The sequence below is a fragment of the Haliotis cracherodii genome, unplaced genomic scaffold (assembly GCF_022045235.1).
Source record: "Haliotis cracherodii isolate W230 unplaced genomic scaffold, xgHalCrac1.p SCAF_7, whole genome shotgun sequence".
Classification (NCBI taxonomy): Eukaryota; Metazoa; Mollusca; class Gastropoda; order Lepetellida; family Haliotidae; genus Haliotis; species Haliotis cracherodii.
This window is the reverse complement of record NW_027266330.1, coordinates 1,751,722-1,773,353: the sequence shown is the minus strand read 5'-3', so window position 1 is coordinate 1,773,353 and position 21,632 is coordinate 1,751,722. Positions and strand designations below refer to the sequence as shown.

The following is a 21,632-nucleotide window of genomic DNA, read 5'->3' as shown; positions in this document are numbered from 1 at the left end:
ATGACTCATTTATGTATAGATCCCAGCATCACGGTAAAACCTACTCCAAACATTGCGCGTACTGCTATCAGTGAACTCGCTACGTTATGACGGGAGATTACCGGTAGTGATGTCATATTAGTTATGTCAACATCAACATCGTTGTACATATTTGTTATTTCCTTTGAGGTGCGGGTGAATTGGAACACAACGCATTCAGTTCATACAGTAGTTTACTGTTTCAATCTTGACTTATAATTTGCGTATCTCTTCAATATCGTTTCACCCAGTAAAATAATGCACTTCTGCAAAATGGGTACAGGTATGTAGTACTGTTACTAATATCATCTAAAATGGCATAGAATTTATGAAACTCTTAATAATCAGCTATTTGTTTGAACATAGTAATTGACAATTATGGTCTTATTCGCCCTATAAGATGCTTTATGGATGTGACATACTACAGCATATACATATTTCCTTTGGAGAATCGAGAAATATTAATTATGGCAATCGATTATAAAAAGGTTAATTAAATAGCCATTTCATTCCTTAAAATGTAAGGAAATGTATACCTAAAAGAAATTGGTCACATTTTATTTTTACTGATGTATACACAAGTGTGGACATTGATATCTAAAGATTGCAACAGGTGCGCTCTAAAAAATAGGCGGCGACCATTGGAGACTCAGGGGTTGGACGTGTATTGGTCTGTTGGGGTGTGCGTTGGTGGTTGGGTTTGGAGTTGGGTGACGGGTCGTGGAGCTGTTGTTTTAATTAAGCTCAACATTCTGGTTCTTTTAATCAAAATTCTCCATACTATGATTGAATATAAGGTGGTAATATACTATCATAGAATAGAACAATATCAACTTGTACTTGCCAAGTAAGACATTGTTACCAATGTGGTAACACCTAACTACTGGCATTTCCACACTATGGTTATGCGCAAACAGATTTACAGGCTAGTCTCTGCGTTTCAGTTTTGAAATCACCTGGTAATACATATGTTACACATATTAACAACATAGATTTGGGCATTTCATATAAAGTCAACAGTCGGTTCAACCAAATGCTTTGTGAACTATACTCGTTTACGATAGTAGTGTTGAACGAAATGGACTCATCAGAGCTGAGTTGATATTTACGTTTCCTTTCTTTGATTTCACGGAAGTAGGCAAAACAAACCAGAGAGAAGGGCACAGTTTCCACCTACGAGGACACCCACAACTTGTCTAACATGTTCGAAATGTTCGTTTTAAGAATTAGACGTTATCCTGTTACGAAAGATGTTTTAAAGCAATGTTATTCGGAATGCTCTGTGAGAAGCCTTTTTGTCCTAACGTGTTAACACGAGAGTGTAATGGACATGTTCATATGCCCGTCAGCTACACAGATATGTTTCCTCAGTGCTTAAATCTACACAGCCTTTTGTACACCCGAGTGATACGTTTGTGATCTTCGAGGGCAAACATCTCACATAACGGAAATGCAGTTAACGCCTTTCAGCCCTTGAACACAAGGTTATAATGCAACGTATAGAACATGTCATTGTAGAAGTCGCTTATAACCGCGAGACGATACAGTGCTACCGCCCCACGATAAATCAACACATTACGAACATGTGAATGACATCGAAGTGTCACAGCGATATATTTATTAATTACAGCAAGACTCAACTGTGATATATTTGTCCACGAGCGAGATGCCTTCGTTTGATCCATATTTACTTATAAACGCCAAGATATACACAACTAATGTAGGAAATTTCGTAATGTGTATAGCAAAGAGAAAAAGAATGAAGACACGGCCCTGTCTGACACCACTATATTGATTCAAAATATTCCCCAATTGATGTGTTACAAATTCACACTGCAGCTTTTATATTTGAATACATATTCCTTAATATTATGAATAAGTCTCCATTTATTCCATTCTTCAATATTGAATGCCAAATTATACTTCAATTAATAGAATCGAAAGTTGTTTTTTTAAATATACAAATTAACAATAAAATCTCTTATATTTCTGCACCAGACATTGTAAAGTAAATATGTCATCAGACGTACAGCTTTCTTTACGGAATCCCGCCTGTGCTTCTCGGATCTTCTCAAAGTATACCGCCGTAAACGGTTATTTAAAATTATACAAAATATTTTCCAAAATATAGTAGAAAGAAATATTTGTATAGTGACATATATATACAACTGCGAGGCTCCACGGTGACATATTTGCAGAACAGCGAGACTCAAAGGGACTAGAACTCTGTCAGGACTAGGCAGACGGTATCCTTTCATATTTTGAAAGAGTATTCAAATACGCACCGAATAATTTAATCGAGCACTGGCTGAATAGTCACCATACAAATTACAAACGGAAATGCTTGAGTAACACTTAGTGAGTGAATCAGGCAGTGAGTCACAGTCAGCAATTTCATTGACATATTTTTTTTTTGAGGGAACTGATTTTACAGATGAGTTATATTTTCCGTTGCATGCCCCATCCGTGAATAGGTAGTTGTTGATTGGGCAGGAATTGTACTTTGTTATGAAAAGAAACAAGAGAGCCCGGTTTATTGTGTCTGCTAAGGCTTAGGTCATAATATCCTGAATTGCACGTGGGCCTTTGTAACAGTCTGTGTACATATCAAATATTGAATATGAATCACTATGTCAGGATAATCAGTAGTGTGTGCATTCGTCTTTGCAGCATGTGTTTGCTGTGTGGAATGAATGCTTATCAGTTCCACACGACAACACTTTGAATGGACATGTTGGCGAGTGGCCGGGTACATACCTGGTTATTGTTCGCTTTACATGTAATTTGTCATGCAAGCCAAAGGCAATACCTTGTATTGAAGATTGCATGTTCAATAGTCAGCAGTAAGATTGTATAGTTGGCTACAGATAAATGACGAGTGAACATGCTGGTGAGTGGCTGGGTACTTGCCTATTTATTGTTCACTTTACATGCAGTAGCAATACAAATAAATAAAAGCCACAAACTCATGTCCATATTCATGAGACATATCTGCTACAAGCTCAGTTGTTTGTACGTGTGTATGAATCAAAATCAAATAGTGATGATACCAGGTGCTTTACCAGAAATATATACTATTTACAAGACAGCAAATGTCAGGAAGTCTAAGTAAAATATATCAGTTTTATAAGCAGGAAAGTGAATTTACAAGTGATTTACAACGTTAATGTGACATTGCAGTATTTCAACTAAACAGTAATACGTGCATTTGACAAACGACAACGAGAAGGTTCGCGGTTTGGTATAGACACCTTAGATCCAAACTGTAACACACATATCAACTATCATCACTATACGGGACAATACATCATCAACAGGGGATGATAGGCCTTACTTAAAGAGAACAGAACGCACACTTCTTGCAGGAGATAACCAGCTGATGTGATGTCGTTGTCACACATGTCCAATACCTCTCGGATCAGGCATTGCTACAAACATAAACCTAACATGTTTCACAAAACACATTTATAAACTAAATTACAATTAGCACATTTAGACATATGATATAATTGACATTTAGACATATTAAGGTGTGGTGTGTATCATAAGGTAGCATAATGCCTCCCCCTCTCCCCCCCCCCCCCCCCCCCCCCATGAAGGAATATGTAAGCAACACAGATACATCTTTACATCTAGTTTTAATTAAATGAGAGTTGTTGAGTTTAGTTATAAGTATTTCTGTGTTACATCTGTGTTACAGGACACCTTAGTGCTGATACATGTACCAAAGTGAGTGAGTGAGTGAGTGTCGCTTTGAACAGAGTTTCTGTCATATCAGCGTGCGTCAGTGTAAGTGGAAGCCGAAATAACACACGAGAGACATTGACCACCTCGATGAAACGACAGGGTGAGGTTGCTATAAAACCAAGGGCAAATCTGAAATCCGAAACCTGACAAGTCTGAGGGACACCACGCGGCACAGGGAAATAGCAGCACCTCATGCGACTGTGCGACCACTGCCATATTAACTGTTAAGCAGGTGGAATAATTGTGCAAGCACAGCGTGTCCGTCCCTTAAAACAACGACAGTATATGTTCATGTTTCTTTGTTTGTGCGATGTCTGCTGCTGTAGCACCACTCTTGTTGACATCCTTGATGTCTACTCCTGGCAGTGGGAGGATGTACTGCACCATCTGCACATTGCATTCTTCATCTCCTCCAGCACAGGCGACGTGAAGGATGTTGTTGTTGTCATCATCAACCACAGACGAATCACAACCCTTTTGTAGAAGGAAATCTAATACGTCTATATGTCCACCCTCTGATGCTATCATCGCCGCGGTCTTCCCGTACCTGCCTCTGCTGTTGATGTCAATAAGTGTATCCATCAGGACCCTCTCCACAATATCCTCATTTCCTCCACTAGATGCCAGATGCAGGATGTTGTTATTGTAAGCATCCACAAGTGTCAAAATGGCCCCTTCTTTCACAAGTAAGTCAAATAAAGGTTTACATCCCCGGTTTGCTGCCACCATCACCGGCGTCCTTCCGTCTCGCCCGGCACTGTTGATGTCGAAAAAGTGTTTTAAGAGTAGATAGTTTACAATGCTCATATTATCTCGAATGCAGGCCAGTTGGAGCATATTGTCACCATGGTTGTCTACTTGTAGGAGATTTGCATGTTCCCTAATGAGAAGTTCCAGAACGTTTCTGTTGCCCTGACGTGCCGCCAACATCGCTGGCGTCTGCCCCCGGCAGTCTTTCGTGTCAATGTCAACAAGTTCTAGTGTCAGGAGTTCATTCACCATGTTCACATTGTTTCCTAAGCAGGCCAAGTGAAGGATGTTCATTCCATCAGCGTCTACTTCTGAAACATCACCCCCTTTGCAAACTGTGAAGTAGAAGACATCAATGTTGCCAAACTCTGCTGCAAACATCATGGGCGTCCGTCCATGTTTACCCTTACAGTTGATATCAAAATACCCTTTAGAGACAATATATTTCACCATCTCTGCGTGTCCTCCCATGCATGCCACGTGGAGGATATTATCATTATCCTCATCCACGACAAACACATCACATTGTTTTGTCAAAAGGAGATCAAACACTTTCATATTGCCTTTCTCTACTGCCATCATCAATGCAGTTCGCCCTCTGTATTTTCCCCTTTTGTTGATGTCAAAGGTGAACCGGGAGAGAACATATTCTACCATATCCACATGACCTCCACGACAGGCAGCATGGAACACCGTATCTTCTTCCTTATTATCCAGTGACAAATCACATCCTTCACCCAAAAGAAAATCGAAAACATCCTTACAGCCACTCTCTGCCGCAAGGATCAACATCCTGCCATCATTCAGGCCATCCGTGAAATCCAGTGAGGCGATATGCATTATCATTGGTAAATCCCCTCCAAGACAAGCAACATAAATGAGCTTGTTCCCTAAGCTGTCTCTGATGGTGATGTCGCCTCCTTTACGCCTCACTATCTCAAAGGCTTCCTTGTGCCCTGTTTCTGCTGCCGCCATCAGGGGTGTCCTCCCCTTTGTGTCTGTGGCGTGGATCTGTTGCTGCTGTCGCCCTGGTAAGTTCCTGTCACAGATGTGCTGCACCATGCTCCTGTAGCCTCCCCTGCACGCCACATGGAGGATGTTGTTGCCCTCGGTGTCTCTCATCGACCTGTCTCCTCCTTCTTTTAAGAGTAGGTTGTACACGTCTTTGTGTCCACACTCCGCTGCTACCATCAATGGTGTTCTCCCATCTTGCCTCCTACTGTTGATTCCCACCAGGCGCTTTGAGAGGATGTACTTCACAATGTGCACCTTCCCTCCAGCACAAGCCACGTGAAGGATGTTCAATCCTTTGTCATCTAACAGCGACGTGTTGCCTCCTTTCTCTATGATCAAATCGAAAATTCGTCGAGAACCAGCCCATGCGGCCTTCATTATTGGGGTTCTGCCTAACTTCCCTCTACAGTTGATGTTAAATATTTTACGTGAAAGCAGATCTTCAACAATGAACAAATGGCCTTTAAGACAAGCCAAGTGTAGAAGGTTATCACCATCATCCCCAACATGCCTCACATCGCAGTTGATGTTGTTTATAAGTTCAAGATACACATGTCGACACCCATGTCGAGCGGCCACCATCACCGGCGTCCATCCGTGTTTGCCTCTCATGTTGATGTCAATCTTTCCATCTGAGAGAATCAACTTCACTATTTTCAGACTATTTCCGGAGCAGGCAACATGCAGAATGGTGTCACCATCTTCATCCAAGAGTGACATGTCAGCTTGCTTCATGTGGAGTAGTTTAAACACCCTAACATGCTCCCCATGTGCAGCTGCCATCACCGGTGTCCAGCCGTGTGCCCCCCTGGTGTTGATGTCCACTCGATCTTCCTGTAGGATGCGAATAACTGCATCCAACCTCCCCGAGCAGCAGGCATGGTATAGATCCGTGTTGATGTTGGTGGACGACATCCTGCCAGATACATAGTTAGTGATTAGTCTACAACACCACACATTCAATACAGTATAACACTCTGGGGCATAGCTAAGTGATTAAAGACAGGTTCCATTCCTGTACATTTGAAATCCTTGAATTGGTTTCCATGCTTTGGTATAGATGAAATATTGCTAACATTAGCAGCAGAAAAACGCCCTCAAAATCAAAATAGTTGTACATTTAGTTATGTAATTGTTATGTCACAATTGTTATGTATGTATACATTATTTTGTTGGGGAACAACCATGATGATGTGTCATGATGACCCCCAAAGATCCTGCACTTATTATCGTGCATTGTCTTGTATAAGTATCTGTCTTTCTCTATAAAGTGGGGTAGTCTAGTGGTTAGAGCGTTCGCTCGTCACGCCGAAAACCCGGGTTCGATTTCTCACATGTGTACAATGTGTGAAGCTCATTTCTGGTGTCCCCCGCAGTGATATTGCCGGAATATTGTTAAAAGCTGGGTAAAACAATACTCAATCATACTCACTCTCTATGAAGACATTTACCTTAATTAATCACAGAGAATACTTACCTGTCTGTTTCACCTGCTATTCATAATCAGGCAGCGTTGACGGCATGTTCAGTAGCGACCGCGGAGCGTGTGATCGTACAAACACAGAGAATATGTTTGTAATATACTTATACTTATAACTTGCGATTGTTAGGCCGGCCATAAATGCACGTGGTCGACCGGCAATGAATCGTTTTGTGCCGTCAGCAAGTCGCTATACACTGTGCCGTATTATTGCAGACAGTCCTACATTCTTTAAGTGCCTGTATTGTGTTGTAGTGTGCAATCATATACAGTCGTACCGGTATGTGCGTGGATCCACGATGTTGATACGCATTAATTAACGTGCATGTACTGATCCTTCAGGTTTTGTCAAGAAAAGTTGCAATTGTTGTAGATCTGATGCCAAACACTCAAATACATTCAATAGAATGCACGACTTGAATGTGATGCATTAGTGGAGTGACTGAAAGTATGATGTATGGCGGGTCAACTCAACCTGGGCATTTTGTACCTGGTCAATGATTGTCCACCAGTGGCCTGACTCTTAATTACTCATTCCTATGACTGACACATGTAGCATATAGAGAATCTCACCCGAGTGTCTATTGATATCAAATATATCAATGAGTGTTGATATTTTTTATGTCGAAAGACACGAGAGTGAGATTTTATTCATCATCCAACATCATTCTTCCAACTTGTTCAGTTTGTAGACAGTAATAAGCAGTGTCTTAAGTGTAAAAAAGTACTGATAACAGCTTCAGTAGCGGAGACATTAGTGATGTCATTTGATTATGACGTCACGTAACAATGACGTCACAATGTCTGCAAAACATTGTGATGCAATTTCATTGCAGCGATATCTACAATGTAGAATCTCACCCAAGGATATCTCTCGTAGGAGCCAGTTCTGGATGAATTAATTCCGTCACAAAAAATTAAATGTAGAATAAAATCACAAATAAATCAAAGTGACATCGTCACCAAATCATGTGTCTCGCGTTTTTTAGCCATGGCCAAATTAGTATACATATGCTGCTAATGGTATATTTACATATTATCTCATCACGTTTCTCGAAGTTTATGAATTCAGGTATGTTATTTCCTACATGAAAATTATACTGAATGGAATGATAGAAGCATTGGTGCTATGTGCGGTATGTTCACCTTCTTGGAGGCATGCGTGCTTTGTTCAAGAACTTGAGATCTGAGAGCTGTACTGCTCTCTTTCACGTCGTGATACGTGAGATAACCATCGCACTTTACATTTCTGTTTTATTAAAGACATTGGTGACATTTTATAGGGAAGTATACTAGTTTACATACAAGTGTCGAACAAGATCATGTGTTTACCACGTGATTATATCATAGGTAGTTTATGTATAGGTGTATTAAATATTGCAAGGATTGCCCAACTGTAACGGAAAAATAGTTGCATAGATGTCACGACGGTTCTCATAAGAACAGAATGTTGGTCGGCTCCAGGTATGTGCGTCATTGAGCGCAAGGGTGCCAAAGCAAATATAAATATTACAGATAACAAATCTCTTACAAATGCACACACAATGTTACAATCGGTCCGTCTCGCGTGAAACCTGTCACGTAGCATGGCCATACAGCAAGTGTGTTCTGTCCAATTCACGACTTGTCTGACGTTACGTCTTGTCTTGTCTGACGTTACGCCTTGTCTGACGTTAGGTTCTTGTCTGACGTTATGCCTTGTCTGACGTTAGGTCTTGTCTGACGTTATGCCTTGTCTGACGTTACGTCTTGTCTTGTCTGACGTTACGCCTTGTCTGAAATTAGTCTTGTCTGACGTTACGCCTTGACTGACCTTACGTCTTGTCTGACGTTAGGTCTTGTCTTACGTTATGCCTTGTCTGACGTTACGTCTTGTCTGACGTTACGCCTTGTCTGATGTTACTTCTTGTCTGACATTATGCCTTGTCTGACGTTACTTCTTGTCTGACATTATGCCTTGTCTGACGTTATGTCTTGTCTGACGTTACGCCTTGTCTGAAATTACGTCTTGTCTGACGTTACGCCTTGACTGACCTTACGTCTTGTCTGAAGTTACGCCTTGTCTGACATTATGCCTTGTCTGACGTTATGTCTTGTCTGACGTTACACCTTGTCTGACGTTATGTCTTGTCTGACGTAATGCCTTGTCAGACGTTACGCCTTGTCTGACGTTAGGTCTTGTCTGACGTTAGGGTCTATGATTAAATCGGAATGTATTAAATAACCATTAATGGTTGGCTCGCCCGCTGAAGGTGTTATGCAAAGGAGAAATATGGTGATATTGTGCCCGCGTGAAGATATGCGTGGGCGATTCACAGCTGTGAGCGTATTTATGAATGGATCCATTATCTGACAGAATTCACTCGATGATACTGTTGGTTATGGCATTGATCATTTCGTTTATGTAGTACCTCCAAGTCCCTATCACGCACATTGGACTGTTTGAAAAATGTGTTAAATGATTTGTCCGTGGTAGCAAACCGTGGACATGTACATGAGAGCTGGTGAATGCATCCACTTCTTTTCATTTCACATTTGATGGCACATCGCCATCCAAGCTTGCAAACCCGACAGTTAACATACATGCACATGCACGTCTTGGCATCTCAAGGCATGCATGCAGTCTATGGCGCGGCAATGCACTGTACAGAATAAAATCGCTTGACCTCTGACTCTCTGCTTTTGTATTTACATAACAGATGATCCCCCGTTTATGACTCTTGGTCTGTCTATGCCTATGATACAAATACATGTGTTATACTCACACTCTCAACAACAGCTTTATTGTTACTTTCTTTAATACCTTCAGCAAGGTGGGCGATTCACACAAACACACCGATGTGATTATGTGGCTATGGTTTACTGATTACATGAAAGTGTTTACAATACAAGCGTACAAGCATAGAATCAGACAAAAAAAGGATGAAAATTGTAAATAATATCATAAATATATGGACACAAAATATGTTGTTTTTCTCGTCAAAGGACCCTACTAGTTTCTCCATTCAGTTGGATGTTTGACCACAATCCTGACAAAGTGGTCAGCAGTACTGGCCATCATCAACTTGGCATGTTGTCCGAGAGCCCCTGGTGGCCCTGTTCCCTGGCTACCATTGCTGCTGTTGACCCGAAATGGTTCCTGGCAGTCACGTCCACAAGGCCCAGCTGGAGTATGTGTTTCACCATGTTCTCATCTCCCCCACTGCACGCCACGTGGAGGATGTTGTCCCCATTCACATTCAAAACAGACACGTCACATTCTTCGCTCACAAGGAAGTCAAACACCTGAATGTGTCCACTCTTTGCTGCTAACATCAGCGGTGTCATCCCAACATGTTCCACGCCGTTTATGTCGACCATGTCGCGCAGAACCACATACTCCACCATCTCCAGGTGCCCCCCGCTGCAGGCAACGTGTAACAGGTTATCACCATTGTGATTCACCAGAGACACATCTGCTCCTCTTCTTACAAGCAGGTCTACCACACCTACATAGCCCATTCGTGATGCAATCATCACTGCTGTCCTTCCGTACTGATTTGTGATGTTGAGATTTACATGATATTTATAAAGAATGTGCTTCACCATGTCCAAGTGACCCCCATAGCAAGCCACGTGGAGGATGTTGTCCCCGTGGTTATTTACAAGTGACACATCTGCACCTCTGCTGACCAGGAGATCAAACACGCCTTTATGTCCCCAGCGTGCTGCGATCATGACAGGTGTTCTCCCGTACTCGCCTCTGCTGTTAATGTCCACAACATGCTTTGAGAGGACATACTTGACTATGTCTGAGTTGCCCCCAATACAGACAACGTGGAGGATGTTGTTGTTGTAGTCATCCACCAGAGACACGTCTCCACCTCTACTGATGAGCAAGTCCATCACGTCTCGGTGTCCCCCCTCAGCTGCTGACATGACCGGCGTTCCTCCGTACTGCCCCCCGCTGTTGATGTCCACAATGTTCAGTGAGACGATACATTCCACCATCTGCACATGTCCTCCAATACAGGCCACGTGGAGGATGCTGTCACCATTGTCATCAACACACAACACGTCACTGCCTTTACACACAAGGAAGTAAAACACATCCCGATGTCCAGACTCCGCTGCAAGCATCACCGCCGTCCTCCCGTACTTCCCTCGACTGTTGATGTCAACGATGTTTAGCGAGAGGACATACTTCACCATCTCTACATCTTCCCCTAAGGAGGCGACGTGGAGAATGTTGTTACCGTCATCATCCACCAGGGATGGGTCACCGCCTTTACTTACGAGGACATCAAACACGTTTCTATTTCCCCTTAAAGCTGCAAACATCAGTGGCGTCTGTCTAGTCTTCCCTCTACTGTTAATGTCAAACAGGTCCAATCTTAGGACATATAGAACCATCTCTATTTGTCCACCAAGACAGGCTATATGGAGGAGGTTGTTATTGTCCACATCCGTTACGGATAAATCACATCCCTGCGCCCTAAGTAGATCAATTACTTTTGTATGACCCCTTTCTGCTGCAAACATCAGAGGAGTTCGATCATTGCTTCCTATACTTGTGACTCCAGCAATGTTTTCTGACATGACACGCTGTACAATCTTCACACTACCCCCACTACATGCCAGGTGTAGTATGTTGTTGTTGTGACCATCCTTTAGTGCCAGGTCAGCTCCTTTACCGACAAGCAAATCAAACACTCCTCCATGTCCCCCCTCGGCTGCTAACATCACTGGCGTCTGTCCGTGTCTTGTCTTACTGTTGATGCGAGCGACACGTTTAGAGAGACAATGCAGCACCATGCTGCTACTTCCTCCCCGACACGCCACATGGAGCAAGTTTTCACCATTAGAATCCACGAGTGACACATCACCACCATTATCAACAAGTACATTTAACACGCCCCTGTGTCCAAACATCGCTGCAATCATCACAGGTGTCCTCCCGTTCTTACCCCGGCAGTTAACGCCGACGATGTGCTTGGACAGGATGTGCTTCACCATAGCCACATTATCTCTGTTACATGCTAAGTGTAAAATGGTGTCTCCGTGCTCGCTCACTAGGGACAGGTCAGCTCCTATCCTTTCCAGAAGGTCAAACACGGTCACATGACCTCCCCATGCTGCTTTCATAACTGGGGTTCTCCCGAACTTTCCTCGACTGTTTATGTCAATAAAATTTTGTTCCAGGATATATTTCACTATCTCTATATTACCTCCCAAACATGCAAAATGCAGAATGTTGTCATCATCATCGCTCACTTGAGTTACATCGCTGCCGTTACTAACAAGGAAGTCAAACACCTTCTTGTGGCCATACCATGCTGCTAGCATCACCGGCGTCCTGCCGTCCTTGCCTTCAGCGTTGACATCCGCTTGGCCACCAGACAGCAAGTGCTGCACTTGTTGCAACTTGCCCGTTCTACAGGCGACGTGGAGAACACTGTCAGAACTGGCTGTGCGTTGTGGAGGAACTGGGGGGACACATGCGATGTGTAGGTCACTGTCAGAACTGGATGTACGTTGAGGATGAACTGGTGGAACACAGGCGACGTGGTGGTCACTGTCAGAAATGGCTGTACGTTGAGGAGAAACTTGTGGGACAAATGCGCCGTGGTGGTCACTGTCAGAACTGGATGTACGTTGAGGAGGAACTGGGGGGACACAGGCGCCGTGGAGGTCACTGTCAGAACTGGATGCACGTTGAGGAGGAACTGGAAGGTCACAGGCGCCGTGGAGGTCACTGTCAGAACTGGATGCACGTTGAGGAGGAACTGGAAGGTCACAGGCGCCGTGGAGGTCACTGTCAGAACTGGATGCACGTTGAGGAGGAACTGGAAGGTCACAGGCGCCGTGGAGGTCACTGTCAGAACTGGATGTACGTTGAGGAGGAACTGGGGGTACACAGGCGCCGTGGAGGTCACTGTCAGATCTGGATGTACGTTGAGGAGGAACTGGGGGTACACAGGCGCCGTGGAGGTCACTGTCAGATCTGGATGTACGTTGAGGAGGACCTAGAGGGACACAGGCGCCGTGGAGGTCACTGTCAGAACCTTCCGAGTATGGGGTAGGAGAGGGGACGCTGTCCTTTGTTTCTGGAACAATAAATACAGCTAAAGAAGCCGTATTGTTTGGCTTTAAATCAACACTGTTGTTCACCAGATTGTTCAATACAACCACTTCCAAGTTTCGTTTTGATATAGTTATGTTAATATTTGGGATAAAGTGGCATTATAACCTTTCCAAATCATTAATATATTGTTCATTCAAGTACACAAACAACCCGTGAAGACCCGGGTTAGAACAGGTCTTCAGCAACACATGCTTGTCCTAAGAGCCGACTAACGGGATCGGGTGGACAGACTCGCTGACTTGATTGATGCATGTCATCGTGTCCGAGTCGATGCTCATGATGTCAATCACAGGACCGTCTGGTTTAGACTCGATTATTTACGGACCGTCGCCATATAGCTGGAATATGGTTGAGTGCGGCGTTAAACAACAAACAATTACATAAACAATGCATTTTAAAATCACACACAGCCGAGGGATGGTGGAATAGCCTCAGCACTGATACAGGATGATGTAAATGGACAAGAGACACACTCTTCAACTCATCTAACGCATCAAACGTACACATTCCACCCCCCCCCCCCCCCCCCCCCCCCCCCCCCCCCCCCCTGGTTATCTCAATACAAATACCACCATGCTCTTTAAGAAAAAGACAGTTGTCATGGAAGCTGACTTCTATCTTAAGAAACAAACCTGGAGATAGGTAATAGCCATACCTTCAAATCTGTCGGGGTGATCCATCACGAGGCCGCATCTGCATCACATGAGCCCTTGCGTGATGTCTGCTACCAGCCAGACGAAAGCTCTTACCTAGTTATGCATATAACACCGAATAAAACAACAACATAATACATCAACAGAATAGATAATCTATGTCAGTAGCGTTTCACTGGGAATATAGTTGTATTTGGAGGTGCGTAAGTGATGGAAGTGCGTAAATGTTGGAGGTGTGTAAGTGGTGGAGATGTGTAAGTGTTGCAGGTGTGTAAGTTTTGGATGTGTGCAAGTGGTGGAGGTGTGTAAGTGGCCGAGGTGCGTAAGTGTTGGATGTGTCTAAGTGGTGGATGTGTGTAAGTGTTGGATGTGTCTAAGTGGTGGAGGTGCGTAAGTGTTGGATGTGTCTAAGTGGTGGATGTGTGTAAGTGTTGGATGTGTCTAAGTGGTGGAGGTGCGTAAGTGTTGGATGTGTCTAAGTGGTGGATGTGTGTAAGTGTTGGATGTGTCTAAGTGGTGGATGTGTGTAAGTGTTGGATGTGTCTAAGTGGTGGATGTGTGTAAGTGTTGGAGGTGTGTAAGTGGTGTAGGTGCGTAAGTGTTGGATGTGTGTAAGTGTTGGATGTGTGTAAGTGTTTGAGGGGCGTAAGTGTTGGAGGAGTGTAAGTGTTTGAGGGGCGTAAGTGTTTGATGTGTGTAAGTGTTTGAGGTGTGTGAGTGTTGGATGTGTGTAAGTGTTTGGGGGGTGTAAGTGTAGGAGGGGCGTAAGTGTTGGAGGAGTGTAAGTGTTTGAGGGGCGTAAGTGTTTGATGTGTGTAAGTGTTTGAGGTGTGTGAGTGTTGGATGTGTGTAAGTGTTTGAGGGGTGTAAGTGTAGGAGGGGTGTAAGTGTAGGAGGGGTGTAAGTGTTTGAGGTGTGTAAGTGTTTGAGGGGCGTAAGTGTTGGATGTTTGTAAGTGGTTGAGGTGTGTAAGTGTTGGAGGTGTGTTAGTGGTGAAGGTGTGCACGTGTTGGATCACTGAAGATCAGTGATGCCACCAGGTGTTCACGAAATAGGTATACATGTCGTGCTCTACACAATTTGAAAAAAAGTAAGTGTTTGTTTTTCTGTTGCGTAACACGACAGCCAGCAATACTTCTGCCATACGAAGCATGCCTGTAAACAATCGGGTGTGGACCAGACAATCCAGTGACAATATCATGAATAATGATCCACGTCATCGGGATACACTGACCGCTGTCAACCAAGTTTGACCACCGGATCTAAGCAGCATATACTCACTAAATGTGCAGTAAAGTGACAGTCCATGCTATTGGCATACACAAACACAATGAAGCAGGCCATACAGTGACGTCAGTTGCCACACCACGCATAGCTACAGGAACACATTCTGACCATGAAACCACACAGGGCACCTGCTGAATGAGTTTCCACCCTGAGACATGAATATATTTACCCAGCCTGTTTTTCACTAAATAAACATTCAGCTATTGGATTTGTTAATGTTGATAAGTTTCTTCTTGCCATGTTTAAGACAAAGAACTGCAGGACATGGAACATTGACTGTTGACTTTATCACTACAACACGTGGCACTACGGGTATAATTATGGAAGGTATACCACATGAACACATACCTGTAACACGCCCAACACAATCCTGACACAAAGTCCTCAGACGTGGACGGACTAACCATAAAGCCACACAGGACAGCATTGACAGGCTGCCCCTTGTGTGAGAAGAGCGTCTACTGCATGTCTCAGCATGGAAGACCTGAAAGTAAAGGTTCTCATTGTGTTTGTTGAGCATACCAAGGATATTGTTACAAACTCCTAGATACATGTATGGGGTACAGCCAGCTGTTAGACAACTATTACAGGGTATCCAGTGTAATACTTCTGTATGCTGAGTAGGCAGGGATTGTTGTTGGGTAGAGAATGTCGTGCGGTGTATGACTGACAGTATGACTGACAGTGTTGAGCCCATTCCGGTCACAGTTGTACTGTAATTCATCAAATTAATGCGTTACCAAATGAAAGCGAGTGTCGACCCCATAGCCTAATGAAATGAATGCGAGTAGGCCTACCTTTATAGTGTAAAAGCAAAAATGCAAATTTAGAGCAGCTTAGAATCCTATAATATAGCAAAAGAAACGGTTTGCTAAAGTAAAGGACATTTCAAGTATACTGTCACTGTACTTTGTTGCTCTGCGTTTCAATTGAAATCATTCAAGTCTGACAGCGCGGTCATTTCGTCAAACCTGAGAGAAACGTGTCCCTCTGTCCCGAGATTGATAGTTCATATACAACATTTGAATTCATGTGTGTGGTAGATTTATGCAGTTCATGGATGTCGTCGGGATGCCCTACCCCATGCAACAATCGTACATTACACGGAACAGGCAAATTAGAAGTCATCAACACACAAGAATATATGGAAAGTTTCAAGCCGCGTTCAAATACATTGCACCATGCTTACCACGTTTTCAAAGTACAAAGCTAAATGTTATTATATGACATCTCTTGACACGGATGTCCTATACTGTAAACAATAACACAGTAGAAACAATACCAGCCAACATGGAACAGTCAGATCATGTGAGAGTACGAACAGTTTTGAAACTTTACTGCAGCCCTAGCCCAAGTATTGAAACCTGGTGTGGGTATGTAACATTGGGACAATCTGACACGAGTTATGTCCCTTGTGTGGCGTACCCAACCTGGAGGACAGTTACAAGGAACGTGTGCTAAATACCAGTGTTACTTTTACTTGTTGGTGTGGGGTTCGGCTTCTGATTCTCCTCACAATGACCCCCCCTCCCATCACCCTATCCGCCCCGGGGATATTTATGGTCCCAGAACCTGTACACTTCATCATTGCTGCAATGTCCAGCACACAGATCCCTCTCCGGACATGCGATCAAGGGGAGGTTATCACAATCAGCCCGCCAAGGCTGCGGTGCTCTGTGTTGAAGATGGGTTAGCAACATATGTTTTTGATAAAGTAGATATGATGGAGTTCTGACACTCGCCATCTAAAGACAAACCAAAGTAACCTGATGAAATATTCCATATTCTATTTTACCATCAATTCAATGTAGAATCTAATAATTACATTTACTCATCGTACTATTTTCACAAAGGAACAAGAAAGCAAAACCTGTGATATGACCGGTGCATTTCAGGGTCGCAGCAGGTTAACGCATGTCAGTGTCTTGTGTAGGCACATTGTGTTACCTGAGGAACATGTACACGCATGCTCCTCGTGTTTGTAGTACAGACCTAGGATGAAACAGTGATGAACCACGTTTATATTCATCTGGTAATTATCACCTCCTATGTATGACTTAAGGAGTGTAAACGTCCTGGATTGGTGAGATTGTATCCTCTAATCGGACATTAATCAGCTGTTTTAATGTGCTTCATTTCATGCTCAGGGAGACAATGTGGCCTTTTGGGATTACAGTGATTGCATGGATGCTTATCCCCACACAAGGTAAGCAGATTAGTTATCTATATACATTGTGCTACATGAGGTAGGGCATCGTAAATGGGGTCGCTTGTTGGCAGCGCTTCCAGAATGTTGACATTATTATTAACTTAGTTGATAAAAAACTATGTTCTCTGACGGTGTCACTCCAGCCAGAATAGACAATGCATTTGATGCCTTTGATGTCTAGTGTATATATAATTGACCCGTTTAAGATACAAATGTTTGATATCAATAATTGGTATTACTAAATAGCAAGGCGCGAGCGTCTGTAGTGCAGGGACAAGTTTCAATGACAAATACTGAAATCTCCCAACATCGATGGGCTTATTCAATGAGATTGTGTGGAGATATAATAGATCGCTGAGAGGGACTTATGCACAACCTCTCCTTGGGCTGGCATCACATGGCATTGTTTTGCGGTGGCTGTTGCTAAAAAATTGCACAGATTACGTCAAAGGATATTTTGACGTATAAGTCAACTTTGTGGTGCAAGGCCACGTTCCACTAAGCGACCAAAGCGCAACGACAGCCATAAGTCTATGTTAAAGTATGATGATATGGTCTGAGTCGTACAATGGACTCTGACTTTTAATAGAAGAGATACTTTATGATTAAGGAAATGGTTTTGGTAGCTTTTTATTCATTCTCAGGTGGTAAATGTTCCGATAACCAGCAATGCACCGAGTGTGAGGAGCAGAGAGGTCGATGTAGCACACACTGCTATAGAGGATATTTCGGCCCGAAATGCTTGGATGTGTGCAGCAGAAGGTGCAGGAACCGCACATGTGAGCTGCACCTCGACAGGGGGATTGGGAGATGTACTGATGGCTGCGTAACAGGATTTCAAGGCCCAAACTGCCAGAGGCCATGTTACATTAACCATGGCAACTGTACCAGATGCCAAGGTGGATGTGATGGGGAGTATTGCCAGATGGGTGGAGCTTGTTTCTCTGGGTGCAGCGACTCATACTACGGAGCAGGATGTAGGACGTGTTCCAGCAGATGCAAGTCCTGCAACAGGATCACAGGAACATGTGAGGAGTGTCAGCCTCCATATTCTGGACTGGACTGTAGATCCTCGTGTGAGCACTGTGTCGGTGGATGTGAGAGTGGCTGCCAACAGGGATGCAGACAAGGATTCTATGGAGACAACTGTACTGAAGCATGCAGTGACACCTGCCGAGCTGATCCCTCCCTGTCTACTGATGAACAATGTCCTGAGGGAGACTCATGTACCCCTGAGTGCCACAGCCAGACTGGCGAGTGTGTTCACGGTTGTGTAGATGGCTGGTACGGCCCGAAGTGTTCAAGGAGATGTATCTCTAACTGCAAACATCAAAGGTGTAACCGCGCAGGTGCGTGTATTGAAGGATGTGCACCTGGACATGTCAGGTCTGATTGTGAACTGTGCCTACAGCAATGCCTCAACCTCACCTGTGCCTTAAACAAGGGATCTTGTTGCAGTGGTTGCAGCAGTGGTTTATTAGTAGAAAGCTGCAACCTATCATGCAACGTATGTCTGGATGGTATTGTTGGTATGAACACAAGTGTGTGTATACATGTGAAGAATATCACTCAATACATGCGTGGGTACAACTGTACAAACAACGGCTCATCGCCTAGTTGTTCTGCCGGATCTTGTGTTACAGGTAAGACATGCTGATTGGTCTGACATATCGCTTTTTAATACTGATCTGGATTTTTGGGTTCTTCTTTTGGGTTTATCATAACAGCAGTAGTTGTTTCTGAAATGAAAGGTTGAGAAATATTATCATAAAATTCTAAGTCAGTATAAAGGTATCGTGAAATGTCATATTGGAAACTGTCTATGGGGTATTGTGAAACATGAAAGCAGTGATTGTGTTGCCTTGGTAATGTGTACTGTGTACTTTGAAAAAAACCCGTTCACTTTATTCATGAGCCACATATGTTATCGGAAAAGAGTAACCATGTTTGAAATAAAGTTAAGTAATTTATCTTTTCTGAAAATAGATAATGGACCCTAAAACATTCATAAAGACTTCACATCAATTTCATGCACGGCACAAAATTTAGATGTTTGCCTGGTTGTAGGGAGCATAATAGTCACTCATGCGGTCTTTGAATGTGAACAGCGCATAATGATCATTCAGCTGTCAGGTGCTTATACGCATTGCCACTTGAAAATAGTCGCACCGTCGAGATGCTGCAAACAGGAATGGCACAAAAGGAATTACACAATAACACAATATCAGACGTTATCTACAGCAGGGCAACGCTTATTACTCACGTATTAGTCGCCAACAAGTGACGCCATGTCAACAAGACAGCTATATGTGTTTGATGCATTCACGGAATCGATACCAACCTGCCACATTAGCAGCACGGACAATTCCTAGGTGGACACAAATTAATGTCTGAGCCCTATGGAACCGTCAATACACACAATTGTGCTACCGAGCTCGGTGTAGCCAGTATCTGAGGTTCAGAAGACAAAACAGGGGCAGTATACTGTTCGCAGATGAGTCCAGGTGTCATCTCGACAGCTCTGGCGGTCGTGCAAGGGTCTGCTAGGCGTCCAGGAGGACGTCGTAGCGACGTTTATGTTATGCAACGTCGTCAGTTTGGGGGTGGAGGTGTAAGGGTGTGGGGTGGCATCACAACTCATAGGAGAACGTATCTCATCATTGTTAATGGCAACTTGAATGGGGTACGCTGCCGGAAAAACATCGTTCAAGGTCATGCATCACCCTTTGTCCAAACACAGTGACGTGACGTCACGTTGCAAAAGGAAAATGCTCGCCCACACGTTGCACAGGATTTTTGAGGCAGCATAACATTGTAACACAGGCCTGGGATGAGATAGGGGACGCCTACGACAGGACAAGAACGAGCCTGTAATGCTAGCTCAGTAAAACCAGTATTTGATTTACATGTGGAACAACATCCCCAATCATGTTTTCAATCATGTGGTGTCTTCAGTTCGCCCCCGCTGCCTCGCATGTATCAACGCACACGGTGGTGTTGCACGATTTTGACATTATTAAGTGAGCTGTTTTCTTTTCGGACGTGCCTCTCTTTGGTATGGATTTTGTCAATGAAAGTGTTATGATTCAGACGAACGACCAAATATTATGCTGTTATTTTAAATAAGAACATTTACACTACTTTTCATGAAGCACAGTTACCTTTTCCCGTCAGCATGCCCATTGTAGGAAGAAAAAACTGAAAAAGGCCCTGAACATATCTGATCAATATTTAAAAAATGTAAAGAATTGACATTTTCAGAAATAGTATTGTACCGACGTTAGCTGTTTATTACTCTCAGACTCTTCACCAATCGACACAGAGACTGTGAAGTACCTGGTGGTGTTTGTCATCTGTATCCTGGCAGCAAGTACAGTCGGCTACTGCTGCTACCCTGAGGTCTCTCAGCCAAAATGCACGTTATATCGCGATCATCACGACTAATTAAACCACCATTAAACAAATTGATCAAATTGAATCAGACACTCGTCGTATCTTATTATGGTTTTAGAAAAGATCGGTCGCAATCACCTCCATTAAGTAAACCACTTTTAAGCGATGAAATTAATTCAGGAAACTATAACTTGTTGTTCATCCAATTTTAGAGAGGATACGGGTTCACAGACCGGGACAGAACAACCTGAATCACGCACCTGCCACCACAGTCAACGGGACATACAGGGTGACCAGTCCGAACACATTTATGATGACACCGATGAAGACGACACGGGACCAGTCATTGTATATCTTTAATTCAGCATGTGAGACTATTCAGAAAACAATAAAAATATTCTTCATTTTGTGTCGACACAAAATGATCACGAGTAGCATTTATTAGAATGGCTTGTTTCATTTTGTGGAAAAAACTGATTTGGTATCATGAAGTGACATGCTTCATCAATATCAAGGCCAGTGACACCAGTTAGGCTTCACATATTAAACCCATTTGAGGACTCGAAACCGGTGTCCCAGGCTTAACCTTCCCAGGCCAGCTCTTCTCCTAGAAGAGTTCTCCTCCGGGGACGACATTGCCTGGACTAAAACTTCCCTGGCGAAGGAATATTCTTGGCCAGATCTCTACACTCAATTCGAGGGATGAAAGTCTGGCCAGGGGTAGGGAAAACTGGCCAAGGCTATTACTCCCTCGGGGAAGACCTCGCCAGGGGCATGTTTGGCCTTTCACACCGTCCTTTTGTGTGATGAGAGGACGGTTTAAATCACTAGGCTACCCCAACGCCACACAACACTTAAACTTACAGATAATACAACAGTTTGAAACTGTACCTGGTGAACCCGGTGAAATAGTCCGATTTTATCATGTGATTCTGGCCTTGATATTTTCATGGGAGA

At 43.5% G+C, this 21,632-nt stretch overlaps 3 protein-coding genes across 3 annotated transcripts; 1 reads left to right on the top strand and 2 right to left on the bottom strand.

The window, feature by feature from the left end:
• Positions 1-3,622: 3,622 nt before the first annotated feature.
• Positions 3,623-7,141, bottom strand: LOC139448313 (serine/threonine-protein phosphatase 6 regulatory ankyrin repeat subunit B-like). The gene is made up of 2 exons (XM_071229861.1): positions 7,007-7,141; positions 3,623-6,445 (listed from the first exon to the last, which is right to left on the bottom strand). Exon 2 carries the CDS (start codon positions 6,442-6,444, stop codon positions 4,033-4,035), a length of 2,412 nt encoding a protein of 803 aa, XP_071085962.1. The 5' UTR covers position 6,445; positions 7,007-7,141; the 3' UTR covers positions 3,623-4,032.
• Positions 7,142-9,875: 2,734 nt separating this feature from the next.
• Positions 9,876-15,507, bottom strand: LOC139448312 (serine/threonine-protein phosphatase 6 regulatory ankyrin repeat subunit A-like). The gene is made up of 3 exons (XM_071229860.1): positions 15,422-15,507; positions 13,789-13,882; positions 9,876-13,095 (listed from the first exon to the last, which is right to left on the bottom strand). The coding sequence occupies exons 2-3, from the start codon at positions 13,811-13,813 to the stop codon at positions 10,070-10,072; spliced, it is 3,051 nt and encodes a 1,016-aa protein (XP_071085961.1). The 5' UTR covers positions 13,814-13,882; positions 15,422-15,507; the 3' UTR covers positions 9,876-10,069.
• Positions 15,508-17,212: 1,705 nt separating this feature from the next.
• Positions 17,213-21,035, top strand: LOC139447917 (scavenger receptor class F member 1-like). Its single transcript, XM_071229403.1, has 4 exons — positions 17,213-17,279; positions 17,927-18,925; positions 20,584-20,701; positions 20,888-21,035. Exons 1-4 carry the CDS (start codon positions 17,213-17,215, stop codon positions 21,033-21,035), a joined length of 1,332 nt encoding a protein of 443 aa, XP_071085504.1.
• Positions 21,036-21,632: the final 597 nt, after the last annotated feature.

Bases quoted from the DNA above. Each gene is read 5' to 3' on its own strand.
- LOC139448312 (XM_071229860.1), bottom strand. From the start codon at position 13,813: ATGGATCACCCCGACAGATTTGAAG. The intron at 13,096-13,788 runs GTATGGCTATTA...TTATTGTTCCAG, and splicing joins TCACCCCGACAGATTTGAAG to AAACAAAGGACAGCGTCCCC.
- LOC139447917 (XM_071229403.1), top strand. From the start codon at position 17,213: ATGCTCAGGGAGACAATGTGGCCTTTTGGGATTACAGTGATTGCATGG. The intron at 17,280-17,926 runs GTAAGCAGATTA...ATTCATTCTCAG, and splicing joins GATGCTTATCCCCACACAAG to GTGGTAAATGTTCCGATAAC. The intron at 18,926-20,583 runs GTAAGACATGCT...TATTACTCTCAG, and splicing joins TGCCGGATCTTGTGTTACAG to ACTCTTCACCAATCGACACA.
- LOC139448313 (XM_071229861.1), bottom strand. From the start codon at position 6,444: ATGTCGTCCACCAACATCAACACGGATCTATACCATGCCTGCTGCTCG.